This window comes from Gopherus evgoodei, chromosome 10 (assembly GCF_007399415.2).
Source record: "Gopherus evgoodei ecotype Sinaloan lineage chromosome 10, rGopEvg1_v1.p, whole genome shotgun sequence".
In the NCBI taxonomy this organism is placed as follows: domain Eukaryota; kingdom Metazoa; phylum Chordata; order Testudines; family Testudinidae; genus Gopherus; species Gopherus evgoodei.
In genome coordinates this window covers 82501213-82516770 of record NC_044331.1, presented here as the reverse complement: position 1 = coordinate 82516770, position 15558 = coordinate 82501213, and the positions used below count along the sequence as shown (strand labels likewise).

At 48.6% G+C, this 15558-nt stretch overlaps 1 protein-coding gene across 1 annotated transcript in view; it reads left to right on the top strand.

Moving 5' to 3' along the window:
* Positions 1 to 15558, top strand: part of PKD1 (polycystin 1, transient receptor potential channel interacting) — an 83334-nt gene that overhangs the window by 32039 nt on the left and 35737 nt on the right. The window contains exons 15-21 of the mRNA XM_030577643.1: positions 999 to 1145; positions 3646 to 3789; positions 5058 to 5337; positions 9092 to 9308; positions 10913 to 11072; positions 12659 to 12811; positions 15063 to 15207. Coding sequence (XP_030433503.1) covers positions 999 to 1145; positions 3646 to 3789; positions 5058 to 5337; positions 9092 to 9308; positions 10913 to 11072; positions 12659 to 12811; positions 15063 to 15207 — 1246 coding nt within the window. The remainder of the gene's footprint in view (positions 1 to 998; positions 1146 to 3645; positions 3790 to 5057; positions 5338 to 9091; positions 9309 to 10912; positions 11073 to 12658; positions 12812 to 15062; positions 15208 to 15558) is intronic.

Below are 15558 nucleotides of genomic sequence, written 5' to 3'. Positions count from 1 at the left end.
CCTAGAGACCCCAACCGAGGATCAGGGCTCCATTGTGCCAGGCGCTGTGCGCACACACAACACATTTTTGTGTCTGGGCTGGGAAGGCATAAACGGAAGAATTTGTAACTGACTCTCAGTAGGGTCACAAGGGAAATGGGGGTGGGGGGCATAGTACCCAGCTCAGAAAGATGGAACAAGATCAGTCACAGGAGTCCTTGTGATGGCTTATCATGCCTATATGCTATTCCTGCGCACCGCCCTGAGCATTTGCAGTGAGCCAAGGAGCTTTCCCTGCATCTGCCATTGCATCCGGCCTCTGGTTAACTGTTCTGGTGTTGCTGCTGCTTTCATCTTCTGAAGGCATTACAAGGACAGGTACCAATGTCAGGAGGCTCAAATTATGTATGTGTGTTCTAATCCTGCTCCCATTAGAGTCATTTAAAAACCTTCAATTTCAGCAGGAGCCAAACGAAGCTTTTGAAGGATAAGCACAAATAACAGTTGGATACAGGACACTGTTCCTCTCTGGTCGACACATCGAACCAGTCTTGGCCACCAATAAAAAAGGATCTCCCTTCAGAGTCTCATGGCAAACTCTCTCGATTAATATTGTCTTGTTGACACCCAACTGTCTTGTTTATTGAAAGACCTTTTCTTTGGTCTTTTCTACTTCCTAAATGGAGGTTTGTGCATCAGACTTAGCGTAAATGTAAGCACTCTCATTTGTCTGCCTTCTGGTAGCATATTTACAAGGTATTTAATAGAATTATTTTTTAAAAAATATGGAGGCGATCCGAAATATAGGGGTGTTCCAAGAGTTGTTTACTAACCTGATGGAAAATACAGTGTGCTTACCGGTATCCCACGCTACCTCCCCAGCCACAAACAAGGGGGTTGAAATGGATCATTTATAGCAAGAACCGATTGCGTCTGACACTGAACATATTGGCTAGGGACTAATGCAACGTGCATCAGTGCAAAGGAGGGTTTGAATGATCTTTTCTCCTTGCAAGCAGAGCTCGCCGGCAGGGTGCTCTCTGCACTTCAGTGCCACAGGAGGGGTCATCACCATTTCCAAGGCAATATTAGAAGCAGATGTGGAATATACGTTTGACCTCAGTGTCTGGAAGATGGGTCTGAATCCCGAGTCTACCAATCAAACCGTACGTACCTCTGTCCTCACTATGCTTATGTGTCTGCTCCTGGGCACCAGGACAATGCGCAGGGTCACACTCCCCTTTCCGAGCAAAACTCCAGAGCTAGCTGGCGTTTGGGATACCCACAGTCATAAGTAGGTCCCAAGTCTTGCTCCTTTCCTGACCCCACTTTGCAGGACAGTACCAAGGGACTGTAGAGCTTGCTGCTGTCTGCATTAATTGGGGAGGAAGCAGAGAGAAGCTGAAGGAGAGATTTGCCTTTGATCCCTCCAGAGTCCTAAGCTCTGTTCATGGCCCTCAAGGGGGCATAAACCATATATTCAGTGATGGACACACTTTAAATTTCCAGGAGGCAGTAACGGTAAAGTATTTTGTTGTGTTTCCTCCCACAGGCCTTCTATTAAGATCACGCTGTCTCTCTCTCTCTCTCTGTCTGCATGCGCCATGTTAATAACCAGATCATTCACGGTTCCAGTTCACAGCAGATCAGATTCTGAATTTGCAGTGGCTGATCTGCCTTAGGAGAATATGAGGATCCTACAACCCACGGGATTAAGAACTGATCCAGCAATGTCCCAGCAATGTCGTGCTCCAGCCCTACTTCCACTTAACAACCCTGTGCCCTTTCCAAATTGGCACCAGAAGGGCGAGCTTTAGGAGGGCTGGTACTTGCTTTTGCTGTTAATCATTCCTACCCCTTTTTCCTTTTTGAAAAAGAAACGGAAGGTTTTTTAAGGGCATGTTGTTTATGTCAGATTAAACCGAACACTGAGCGCATCTGCAGTCCGACAGCACTTATGGCTTATGTCAGAAACATTCATCATGGTGCGTTTGGCAATTAAGAGATGTAGTTAGTCTGAAAGTGGAAACTCTTACTGCCTGGATTTTTAAACCAAAGCCGGAGGATAAAGAAAAAAAATTTAAATTGATAGTTTTTCAAGGACATTCCGTACTATCAGCTTTCCATGCATGAGCACAAAACAATGAATCCAGTGTCATAGGAAATTTGCAAAGGCTAGAGGAATGAGGGAAGCATCAATGTTCTTCCCCTTCAGCTGGTGGAACACTTCTTGTTTAACAGGCTGCCATGTTAAACAATGTCTTTATTACTGACTTTCTTTACATTCAGAATATCCATTATGCTAGGGCACCGTGCTGCTTGGTAGGGGATTAAAGGCGTTTAGGAGTACAGAGATAATACTACACTAGCCAGGGGCTCTGAGGGAACGGGGATTCTAAAGTTCTTATCCTGTACAGCACTTTGTAGGAGAGGTGTGTTAGAGGTAACCAGTTGTAGGCTGTGAAGTTGAGAGGGAAGTCTGGGACAACACACTATTGTGTGGGAAAGCTGGCTGTCCTGCATTGCAGAGCAAAATGCATTTGGTAACTAGTAGGAGCTGCTGTTCTAGCTTCTTTATCATCTGTCACGTCTTTCAAGGGCATTTGAAAAAGGTATTTAGAATGCTGACAGTTTATGCAAAGTAGTGACATAAAGAATGCACTGAACAGAGCCATGCAGGCCCAGGGCCAGATCCTGAGACCAGCACAGAGGCCCAGGCTGAGCGCTGAGGATCTCAGCAGGAACAAGAGAGGAAGATGCTGCTGTAGGATCAGGGCTCACTGCATACCCCTTCCACTGGGAAGAATGCCCAGTGGCATAGGTAGGCACAGATCCAGAGCCTGCCCTGCACCCTCTGTATATTGGTGGGCAGACAACCCCCATTGTTCAGGGCTCTGTGGCAAGCAGGAGGCCAGTCCTGCCTCCCCTTTTTCACAGCCAGTTTCACTGGCTCAGGGCTCGCTGCAGAGGAAGGGCCAAAGATTTGGCCCAAAGAAAATCAAGATGAGTTGCAGAAGTTTCCAGGGCCAGATGCAAGCCAGATGTTTGATCTCAGATCCAAATAGACCTTCCCTCTCCCAGTTAGATGTCTTCTCTACAGAGCACAGGTTAGTCTTAACTGGGGTAAGAGTGATTTATATTTTTTTTTTTAAGGATTCCTCATCTTTCAGAGAACCTCAGTTTAGTAACAGATGTACTTAGTAAAACCACAAGGGCCATCTTGGCATCCTACCCAGGACTATACACAGAAACTTTTAAAGCAACCCATTTTAAAAAATACGGCAAAACAAAATCAACCAGCCTAGACTGGATGAATGTAGGGAAGTTCTAGAGATCCCAGCAGCGTAGTATCTAGGCCCTGAAGGTGAAATCCCTATGTGGCTTATTCATGGCTTGTCCCACTAAAGGCCTTTGGGAATCTGTAAGTAAAGTTACACCATGCACAGGCCCCATGCTGATCCCTCTGTATTGGGTGAATTTCACCCTAAATACGTGTATGCTGAAATGGAGTGAGCTCCCATGCAGAGAACTGGACACAAGGAGGTTTGCAAACTAGTTAGAAGTTAATAGCAATATCCCCTTTGGCTTTTCTGTGCGTCCTGGTTGCATCAGGCACGGCATGGATGTCTCCTGAGCTGTTCTCTTGCTGTTCCTCCCTCCTCGTAGGTGTTGATCAAGAAGGGAAGGGTCCCCATTGTGTCCCTAGAATGTGTTTCCTGCAAAGCCCAGTCTGTCTACGAAGTCAGCAAGAGCTCGTATGTCTACCTGGAGGGCACCTGCAGGAACTGCCAGAACGACTCCAAGCTTGGGGTAAAGTGGTGATGGGGAAGCCGTTGCTGTTGGAGGCAAAATTGATCCCTTTTGTGTCAGGGGGCGGGAGGGGTAGAATTAAGTGAAAAATAACACAGTCGATGTAAACTCCCAAAGAGAACGGAGCAGCAGGCCTCTGAGGTTTTGCTCAGTGTGTCCCCTTTGTCCAGAGCAGTCCCCTGTGAATCTGCAAGAAGCCTGACCTCCATAGGGGTGACGTGTCAGGTTCTTAGAGTAGGGTCTATTTGTAGTGAACTTGGGGGAGGGGCTCTGACCCCATCACAGAGTCCCCCCCCCAAGTCATGTCTGGCCTTGCCACTGTAGAGCCTGAAAGCTTGCAGCTGCCATTCAAACTGAGCCGCTCAGGTTCTGTCAGCAGCAGCTCCACCAAGTGAGCCTTCCCCTAGCCGTGCCCATATGGGCTGTGCGAATTGTGTCCCAGTAGAGAGATCTTCTCAGTAACGGCCCCGGGAGTTGTGCGAAATGTGGCCTCCCTCCATCAGAGTGGCTCACCGCTACCCAAGGGCCATTCAACCCATGATGCCCCTGCCACGGGACCGCCAGCGTGGGCTCACGTACCAGCAGCTCATTTCATGTCCCTTTGGATTGAGATTTTAAAGTGTTTTCGTCTCTCTGCTCTGTGGCCTGTCTGAGTTATTCTGGCTCAGGGGGTTGAAACAGAGATCGCTCAGTCTGTTTTCTTCACCTCCAGCCACATTCCCCTCCCATCCATGTACTGGGCTATATGGTGTTGGATGAAACAGGCTTTGTAAGTGAAAGACCCACTGGAAATGCTGCTCTATATCCCCAGTGAGCTGAGCCATTTCCTGCGCGGTGTTTTCTGGCCGCCTGTCTCGGTGTGTCTCGTTGTCACAATTGTACGTTTCTACTATTGACAGGAACAAGGCAGGACACATTCAGCTTGCAGCCTGTAAAAGCAATGTTATCCCCTGGAGATTCCACCACTGTTTAATTTGATTTCCTGTGTTTTGTGTTGTGTATTATGAAATATTTTGTCAGTGGATGATGTAATCTCAGAGACGAAAGTGGATCTCACAGTGGAAATATTCCCACCAGACAGTTTGGAAGCTTTCCAGTTCTTGTTGCTTCAGCACATGAGAACAAAGCTGAATTATCAACTGCAAATTTGGCAGCCTTTGCTTCTAGATTCTATTTTTTCCCCTATAGACTCAGTCCAAAAACATTTTAGGGAGATTACTTCAGATTAAACCAGAATTTCTCCCGTCTTTCTCCCTTCATCTCTGTAGAGATGGGCAGCACATAGCTTTAAAAACAAGTCTCTCGTCTTGGACAAAACCACCACCTCCACTGGCAACACCGGAATGAACCTGGTCTTACGGCCAGGGGCCTTAAAGGATGGGGAAGGATACACCTTTACTCTTCACATCACTGACCTCACAACGGGGGAGGAAGGTTATGCCTCCATTGACCTGCTCCCGAACCGGCCCCCGATTGGAGGATTGTGTCAGCTCTCTCCGAATGGAGAAGTCAAGGCGCTGATGGCAAAGGTTCACTTTGAATGTGCAGGTGAGAACGTGGTCGTGACAGTGCCAGAGATTAGCCTGGCATCTCTACTGTTCATCAGAGAGTGTGTTTCTCACACCAAGTGAGTTATCCAGATGCATGTTGTCAAGGTTCCTTCCCCACTCTGAACTTTAGGGTACAGATGTGAGGACCTGCATGGACACTTCTAAGCTTAATTACTAGCTTAGATCTGGTATCGCTGCCACCATCCAGAATTCCAGTGTCTGGAGCACTCTGTCCCCCTAAATCTTTCCCCTCCCTGGGTTGCCTTGAGGGACTTCACCAATTCCCTGGTGAACATAGATCCAAACCCCTTGGATATTAAAACAAGGAGAAATTAACCATCCCCCCTCCTTTCCCCCCACCAATCCCTGGTGAGTCCAGATCCAATCCTCTTGGATCTTAAAACAAGGAAAAATCAATCAGGTTCTTAAAAAGAAAGCTTTTAATTAAAGAAAGAAAGGTAAAAAATATCTCTGTAAAATCAGGATGGAAAATACTTTACAGAGTAATCAGATTCATATAGCCCAGAGGAACCCCCTCTAGCCTTAGGTTCAAAGTTACAGCAAACAGAGGAAAAATCCTCTCAGCAAAAAGGAACATTTACAAGTTGAGAAAACAAAAATAAGACTAACATGCCTTGCCTGGCTATTACTTACAAGTTTGAAATATGAGAGACTGATTCAGAAAGATTTGGAGAGCCTGGATTGACGTCTGGTCCCTCTTAGTCCCAAAAGCGAACAACCCCCAAAACAAAGAGCACAAACAAAGACTTCCCTCCACCAAGATTTGAAAGTATCTTGTCCCCCTTTTGGTCCTCTGGTCAGGTGTCAGCCAGGTTTACTGAGCTTCTTAACCCTTAACTATCTGTTTATGACACGTGTTCCTTGGACCCACAGAATTCTCACTCTCTACTCTCAGCTCCACTTCTATTCCTAAGCCGACCCTTAGGTTTGCAAGTACCAGACTGCAGGCTCCACTCAATTTTTGTACCCCAAGCAGGCACATTCTAACATTCATTTATGCACACATTTTTCACATCTAAATCAAGTAGCCGAATGCCTGTCAAGCTAGTTGGTGCGAGTGGATTGTGTGTATAAACCTGGGGTTTGGGTGTGGAGAAAAAAGTAAGTGCCCACAATTACATCCCCACATTCACACAACTCAGAAACTGGACACCACTTAGAGGCCACTCAAAGTGTGATTTCATTCTGCTTTCCCTGCACAAATATAGTTTCCTTTCCTGCAAGTTCTTTCTGACACAGTCACAGAGACAAAAATATCTAGCCCAATGATGTAAGATAGTGCTGTGGGCCAGCAAGTAAGTGTCTCTGAAACTCCCCCCCTTCTCCCCCAAATTATTAGTATTAGAGAGTCATGCTTTATCGTACACGAATGCTGGAATTCCATGTTTCCGATGGTGGGCCAATTGGTTTCTAGTGCTAGTCATTCTTGTGATGGTGATCACATTGCAGCTTAGATCAGGTGGAAAAGCAAGAGAGGAATAAGAATGATGCAGTTTTCATGTCTGTTATATTTTGATCTGCCATCACTGATCTAATTATGAACACTTTGTACCTTTGGCATTACTGGGTTTGCAGCTATTAGCAGTAATATTTGTTAAGCAGGGACAAAGTGCTGGATACAAAATACAGATCAGTGGGCTATATCCAGTGTAATAAACCATTCATTCGTAAGGCTGGTGGGCCATGCCCTGTTAGACTATAACAGGCTTGCACTGAGGTCTCAGGCTAATAGCAGCTTTTACAGGGCTTTTGTCTAGGACATTATATCTAGTCAGGGACCTTGGCTATGCACTGTATTCAGCCTCTGCAGTACAACAGCATCGTCCTTGTTTTGCTATTGCTCTTGAGTTATGGGGAGTGCGTGGCCATTTCCACGGTGGCATGTTGATTTCTGTAGGGTCTCCTGCATTGTTAAAACTCATGCTTCAGGGTTTCAACGGTTCACCTCTAGGGGGACAGGAAGGATCTTTTACCACCAAGGTATTCTGAGTTGTTTGGGTTTTTTTTGTTAATCTCCTTCCTCTGAAGCATCAAGGCTGGCCACAGCTGAAGCTGGGCCATGGGGTGGGCTGGCCATAACTCTCTCAGGGGCTTGGCTGGCTGGTTCTTGCTCACATACTCAGGGTCTCACTGATTACCATAGGTGTGGCCAGGAAAGACTTTTCCCCCAGGTCAGACTGGCAGGGGCCTTGGGGAGTTTTGCCTGTCTCTGCAGCATGTAGGCGCAGGTCACTTGCCAGGATTATCTGGGGATATCGTCCCTGCCATTGCAAGGGCCTTGGTGAACCTCAGTCTTGCCTATCCTGTGCCCGTGGCACATACTAGAGTAGGCTCCTGTGGGCTGTGATGCTTTGGTCTCATTTCAGTGGCTGGGTTTAGGGTGTGAGTTGATGGCCTCTGATATACAGGAAATCAGACCAGGTGGTCCGATGGGCCCTTCTGACCTTAAACTCTATGACCAAATGTTCTGGGGCCCAAAACCCACATCAGAAAACCCCTAAACTTGAGAGAAATCCAGATCAGAGCTTTGTACCTCAGATCCCTCTATCAGTTCTCTGGAGGCTTTAGTTCAGTCTGTCCCACCCTGTCTGGGCAGCAGGGACACTCGCTGTGGATGGGGTGATGAGTAGGGCTCTACCAAATTCATGATTCATTTTGGTCAATTTTAGAGTCATAGGATTTTTAAAATTGAAATTTCACGATTTCAGCTATTTAAATCTGAAATTTCACAGTGTTGTAATTGTAGGGGTCCTGACCCTAAAAAGTGTGTGTGTGGAGGTGGGGGTTGCAAGGTTATTGTAGGGGGGGTTGCAACCGCCACCCTTACTTCTGAGCTGCTGCTGGCGGTGGCGCTTCCTTCAGAGCTGCGTGGCCAGAGAGCAGTAGCAGCTGGTTGGGAGCCCCGCTCTGAAGGCAGAGTGTCGTCAGCAGCATTGCGGCAGAAAGGAGGGCATGGGATATTGCCACCCTTACTTCTGCACTGCTGGCCGCAGAGCTGGGCCCTCAGTCAGCAGCTGCCGCTCTCCAGCTGTCCAGCTTGTAAAACAGCAGCACAGGAGGAAGGGTGGCGTGGTATGGTGTTGTCACCCTTACTTCTGCGCTGCTGCTTGCAGGATATTTCCTTCAGAGCTGGGTTCCCAGCTAGCAGCTGCTGCTCTCTGGTTGCTCAGCAGCGCTGCTGACAGCAGCAGCTCAGAAGTAAGGGTAGCAGTACTGCAACCCCCCCCCCCCACAATAACCACCCGGCCAACAGCCTGCGCTCTCCAGCCACCCAGCTCTGAAGGCAGTGCAGGAGTAAGGGTGGCAATACCATGTCCCTGCTAAAATAACCTTGTGACCCCTCTGCAACTCCCTTTTGGGTCAGGACCCCCAATTTGAGAAATGCTGGTGTCCCCCATGAAATCTGTATAGCATAGGGTAAAAACACATAAAAGACCAGATTTCACATGGGGGGACCAGATTACACAGTCTATGATGCATTCATGGCCATGAATTTGGTAGGACCCTAGTGATGAGGGTAAAGAGGCAGGGGGACTCAGCAATGTAACTCTGCACAGTATTATGCAAATCAAGGGACAAGAGTAACAGAGGGGAGAAGAGAGGGCACGGGCTGCTGTTAATAATGGATTTAAAAGCCTGATCCCTAGTGAAGACAATGGCTGCAACTACAGGCCTGGCCTGGGAGGTGCGCTCGGATCCCATTGACACTGCCCGGTGTGCTTGGCTTGCAGGCTGGAGAGACACAGAGGACGAAGAGGCCCCCTTGGTGTATATCCTCCTGGCCACTCGCTGCAAAGCGGGGCAATGTGAGGAGTTCGGCATGTACAAAGGCAGCCGCTCTGAGCACAGCGCCTTCCTCCCACCAGGCTTCAGTGCAAACAGCTTCCTTGTGTATGTTTCTGTGCTCGTGCAGGATCAGCTGGGAGCTACGGTCATGGCCCTCAACCGGTAAGGTGCTCCTATTACAGACAGGGGAAGCAACAGGCCCACGGCCGCATGGTGAAGTAGGGGCTGAGCTGGACACAAAATCCAGGAATTGCGAATCACAAGCCTGTCCCCTTGGCTGGATAACAAAGTGTGGCTTAGCAGCTGTGCAGTGGGCATATTTATTCAAGGGCTAAGGCCTTCGTAAGCTGGGTGCCCACCTCAGAAACCCCCCCAGCACTGGTGGTAGATACAGCATCAGTGAAATATTGGGCAACAGAGACTGAGTTCCAGTCCTTACAGGTGGCCTCTCAAGGGCTGAGTTAAGGCATAATGGGATGGGAACTTGCATTCCAGCTGCCTCCATCATGCCTGGTCTGTAGGTAGAGGAAGGATCTCACACTTCCTCAGGCCCTCACAAGCACTGATAGACACACTCAAATTCACTCTATTTTTAACCATCTGTTGATACCCACTTCCTCTCCTCATTCATTTTAATCAAACACAAGCACCATTTGGAAATGTTTTAAAGACCTTTTCAGGTATGTCTTAAGTTTTACTTCTCAGCTAACAGATGTGGCTGCTAGAGCAGTAAAGCTTGATGAAAGCTACCTTGTTAAGAAAGATCAAAAAGCCCCCTGCATGCACATTTCCCCTCACCTAAGTTACTGTTCCTGTGGCCAGTCATCTTGATTCACAGCCACGCTTCCCTTTTGAGGCAGGGTGTTGTTTTCTGGGAAATCTCGCTATATCTTTTTTACAAGTAATATTGTTCGTGGGGAGTGCATCAGGCAAAGAAGCTATGACTGACTTGCATTTCAGTTGGGTGGAAGAAGAATTTAATGTTCCTTTCATACCCATAACAAATGGCTGCATTATTAGTAATGGCTTGCAGGGAAAGCCAAATGAATAAATGAAACCTGGCCCATTTATCTTGGAGATCTCCCTGCTTGTGCTGCAAGTGTGCTCTGCATCCTGCCCCTCCTTTGCAGCCAGAACCCTTTAAAGAAGGTTGGAAGCAGCAGGGAGCTGGTGCTCAGAATAACCTTGTGTCCCACTGCTGACAAGCACGGGCAGAGCTGTGTTTAGCTCAGGTGGGTGCACTCCAGGTGGGGGTCGCTGGGGCAGGTCCCAGCTGGGCTGATTTCTGACAATCGCTTCTTTCATTCAGTACTGAATAAACACAAGTCCCCCCCCCAGTGCATTAACCCCATGCATTGGGCCCCAGGGGACTAAATCCAAGCTGCAATGCCCCCTGGACTCTAGAGGATTGACGCCTCTGCAATTTAAGTGGACTGAAGACAGTTCTTGGGTTCTTCTTAAACACCCTAAAGTTGAACCCAGATTTTACTCCCAGGGTCAAACACCTCCCTTCTGCTAATCCAATGCTTATGTGGAGTTATGCAAGGGAGGAATTTGGCCCCTTGTCTCAACTGTTCAGAAACAGACCTTCCCTCCCTGGTGAGACTGGGCTCTGAGAAGAGCCGTCCATGCCCAGGGTCCGAGCAGGAGGCGGTGACGCTCAAAGGACTCTCTCTAGGCACTACCGCGGGGAGGAGTACACCCATCGCCCTTGGGTCCATTCGACCGTCTGCTCTTTACAAACCGAGCGCCTCTTCCCCTTCCAGCTCCATGACCATCACCTTGCCAACCTCCGCAGCCGGAGTCCACAGCCTCTCGCATTGGCTCTACGATCAGACCGACACTGTACTGCAGGGCTTGGTGAAGCAGGGGGACCCACAGCACGTCATCGAGTACTCTCTGGCCCTCATCACCATCTTAAATGAGGTAAAGCAGTGCTGTCTGACCTGCTGCCTGGCTGGCTACCAGCTCTGGTTGGCTGGCTACCCGTCATCCAGTCCATGAGCTCACCTTGGGCCTGAGGTAAACTGACGGTTTCACCTGGTCTCTCAAGTAAGTTAGTAGATGTTGGAGACCTGCTGTGGGATGCTGGACTGTGCTGGAGATCTGAGTGCGTCACAGTCACATGATGTGTGTGAGAGCAGGGGGCACCAAAGTAGGCCCAGGAGAGGGAAATGTATGCTGTGCCCACCCCCAGCCTCATAGCCTACTTTCCTCCTCCAGATGCAGCCAGCCTTCCCTCACTGTCTTCTACCCCAAATTTAAACACTGCACTTATCAATAGAAACCTCAGCCTGAGCTCCCCCTTGGGCTGGCTGTTGCTCAGCTCTCCCTCTCTCGCTAGCTTTCATACACCTGAGTGGGTGCCACTGAGACCTGCCTGGCCCAACTGCAAGGATGAGTCAGCAGAACAGCTCTGCACCCGCACACAGAGCCTTCCATGGGTTCCTGACATGTGGCCACAAAGTACAACTCATGATTTTTCTCTCTTAACCATCATCTTCCCAGGCTCCCCCCACAACTCCCCCTGCCCCTTTGTTCATTGTCATTCATAGCAGGTGCCCAGCGCCCTTGGTGTTTGTGGATCCCTCTTTCTTGCCGCAGATGAGCCTCGTCCCATCCTTTAGAGCCTATCAATCAGTGTCGGTTCCTCAGGAAGTCACCACAGGGCTCTCCCTTCCCCATCTCTGAAGGACTGAGCACATGGCTTCCTCAGAAATCCCAGACCATTAGGTGAATGGGGAACAAGAGAACAGGCCCTGAACTCCAGCCATGGACTACTCCATGGCAGTACAGTGGGCACAGATGCCTGTGCCCATCTAACCCACCTGGATTGTCCATAGCATAAAATTGTGTATCCCTAACACACTGTAGGGGTGCAGCTGGGGAGCCTAATTTTCAAAACATGGCCACTTACACAGAGCATCTGGATCTCCATCTGGGTACCCCGCTTTGTGCTTTGCTGTGTAAATGCCAGTTGTATGCACCTCGGTACCAATTTAAACCTGCAGAACAGGGGTGCCCTATTAAATTGCCCATCTGAATCACAGAATTAGACTGGAACGCTCTGTTGAAAGCTGGGCCCACTGAATGGCCCAACAAACAGCATAGGCAAGAGAGGAGATCTGATACGATCCCATATCAGCTTTGAAACGTGACCAGCTGGAGAGAGGCAGGAATGGTCTCAGAGCTGGCAGAAGCTGCAGAGGAGAAGACTCTTTCACTGACACTGCAAGAGTGCCTCTTACCCTGTGCTACTGAGACTGTTTCCTGTCGTGCTTCCAGTTATATTTTCCACTGGCAGCAGAATGCAAAGAGGCTTTTTAACTTTCAAATTGTATCCAGCAGCAGCAGCAGCCCTGGCTGAGCCTGCCGAGAACCCAGATATCAGAGACTCCCAGCTGGAAAGTCATTAAATGCTACAATGGAAATTTGTGGTTGAGTGCTGAAGCTCCTGTTCTGCAAGATTCTGATTACCCCCCCCCCCCCCCCCCGCTTTTGTTTCCCCTAAGCACGAGCACTTGATGGGCTCAGAAGCCGAGGCTGGGAACGAACTAGATCTTCGCACCTGGACACGGAGGAACATCACCGAGACCCTCATCTCCCTGAATGTGAACACTGTGGATGATATCCAGCAGATCTCCGCTGCCCTTGCTCAGTGCTTGGTATGAGACCCTCCAGCCTCATTCTGCTCTGACGCTGAGTAATGGAAAGAAAGGGTCGCTCTGGCCATTCCTTGTTCCGTTTCAGCTTCGCGCACATACACACACGTTGATCATACACAGAGGACAGGTATAATTTGTCAGTGACATCTGTAGGGTTTGTGTGTTTCTCTCCATCCATCTTTAAGTGCAAGCATTATCATTGCTACCTTTTTCTCATCTATCATTCTCGAAAGGCAGCGGGAGATGAATGTGCGCTCATCCCCTGCAGATGTTACCAACAAATTTATACCTGTCCTCTGGAAACAGCCCTGGCATAGCTGCTTGGCAGCAGGAGGCTCTGAGCCTGTCATCATTTAAAGTATTGGATTCCACACTGTGTCAGCCTAGCTGGTGGACCCTGCTTCCTAGTGCTGGGGCTGCTCCCTGCTGGATTCAAGAGGGGCTTTTTATGCTTCATCAGCTGGGCATCAAACGAATGAGCCTGGCTATTTAATGGGGTTGGCTTTGGGTAGTCAGCCGATTGGCTATTAAATGGGCTTGGCTTTGAGTGGCCAGCCAATCAGCCGGCTACTCCTCCTCCCCTATCTCTCAAAGGGGCTGTGAGGCTTTGCTCGCCCATCACCGTGATTTCTGAGCACCTCCCTCATACCCATAAATAGCTCCGCGAGCTCACTCATTGGGAACGTGGCCTGACATGAATCAAACATACCGCTGCTGAGCGTCACTCTCAAAATCCTTGTCCCGTGACCCCCTTTGCTTCAAACAGCTCATCCAAGGATCTTTCTCTCCAAAGTCACTGCTTTCTCTTCTGCCTCTGTCCCTGCCCTGAATTCTGGCCCCATACATCACTTTCCTCTGCTGGATTTTACTAGCACGAGACACACTCGACCTCTTCTCATGAACCTGCAATCCAGCACCTCATTGGACTGTAGTGGAGCTGGTCAGGGGATGGAGTTTTTGTCCCGTGGTCAGGTTTGACATTCTGAGCCAAAAGAAAAAGCTGAAATAGCAACCAAAAAAAAAGACACAGAACAAAAAGTTTGAAATTGGAAAAATAGGGAAAAAAGGCATCATTTTAAAGTAACTTTTTTGTTTGTTTTTAGAAATGTTGGCTCAAAATTAAACTGCTTGTTTCTATTCTCCCTATTGGGGAGAAAAATGTTAATTTTAATATTTTTCCCCACAGAGAGTTTCTATTTTGACAAAAACCACTTTTTCTGACTGGAAAATATTTCACGTCAGCTCTGCTCCTTGGGTAACAGTCTCCCTGGAGCAGTTCTCCCGTGACTCCTTTTTGCTGTTCCCGCTCTTCCTTCCTCTGCTCTGTGTAACTTGTTTTCATGTTACATGCTGATGCTGTCTCTTATTTAGATAGTAAGATCCTCAGGGTAGAGAGAGGTCCTCTTATATCTCTGTAAATGGGGCTGTATATTAATGAACAAATACAAGCCATGGGGCTTTCACACCCCTTTGTGCTGCAAGTCGTTCTGACATCTGTGGTGAATCCTCTGATGACAAAAAGAAGAGGAGCTAGGAGCTGGGTGGTGGTAACCGCTTCCATGTGTTTCGTAGATTATTCCCATCCAGCCTGCCGAGTGTGCTGCAGACTCAAGCCCATGCTTAAAACATAGAACATTCTGTTTCTTAGACACATCTGGGAGTGGATGGGAGGGACGGTCATCAAAACTGGGTGGTGAAATCCCTCCCACAGTTCTAGGACATGTTTGAATGTTGGAGATGGATTCAGTTAGAGCCAAATCCTCCTCCCATTGAAGACAATGGAAAAAGCCCAACCGCCTCTGGTTGACTTCAACAGGAGTAAAATTCAGCCCTGAGGTAACAACTTGAAAGGAGCAACAACAAGAGACACATTCACTCCTGGTGTCAGAACCCTAGGGACTTGGGTGCCCTGCCTGGCATCGCTACCGCTAGACAGGCGGTTATTGCAGTGTGAGTTGCCTAGGTAACACAGTGAACGGAACTCTAGACGTCCAGTAGATAGGTAGATTATGGTATCCAGTGGACTTGTTTGTGGATAAAGTACAATCTGAAGAGAAATATTACAGATGTGGCGCACGGGGTGCACGGTCCCGATCCAGCAGCACTCCTTAGCACAGGCTGAACTAGATGCATGTGAGTAGTCTCAGAGCCAGAGCACTCAGCACTTTGTGGGACTGAACCCAGTAAGTACCATGCACTGCTGCTGCTGCCTTTTATACAGAATTGATTTCTGCTGGATTTCTAATGGCAGGTGGCGAGCAAGGAGCTTCTCTGCAGATCATGTCTGACTGGGACCTTGAACAAGCTGGAGAGCATGATGGCCATCCTCCAGGGTGAAACCACTCAGGGCATCATGACACCAACAGCCATCGCAGACAACATCCTCAACATTATGGGTCAGTTCTGGGGGTCCCCAAGCAACAGGGACATTCTCTAGGAGGTGTTCCGGGCACGGATGTCACTGCGTGGACGGGGGGTAGATTTTAAAAAGATGATCAGGGAAGGACCAGGCTAGAAAAGCTGGGAAAGGTTTCTTGGGCCTTCTCCTGGCTGGGAGATGTCCTGAGCAAAGGCTGCCTACAGCTGGTGTTTATCACAGAGGTAGGCCAGTGCCAAGCGCTCCATTTGAATAGCATCCCCCTCCAGGCTTTGAGAAAAATCTGAATCTGTAGGTTGGGCCCACCTGTAATTTATCATCTCTCTGATTTTCCCACTGTCGTCCTGCTGGGACATTTGAAACTGACAGC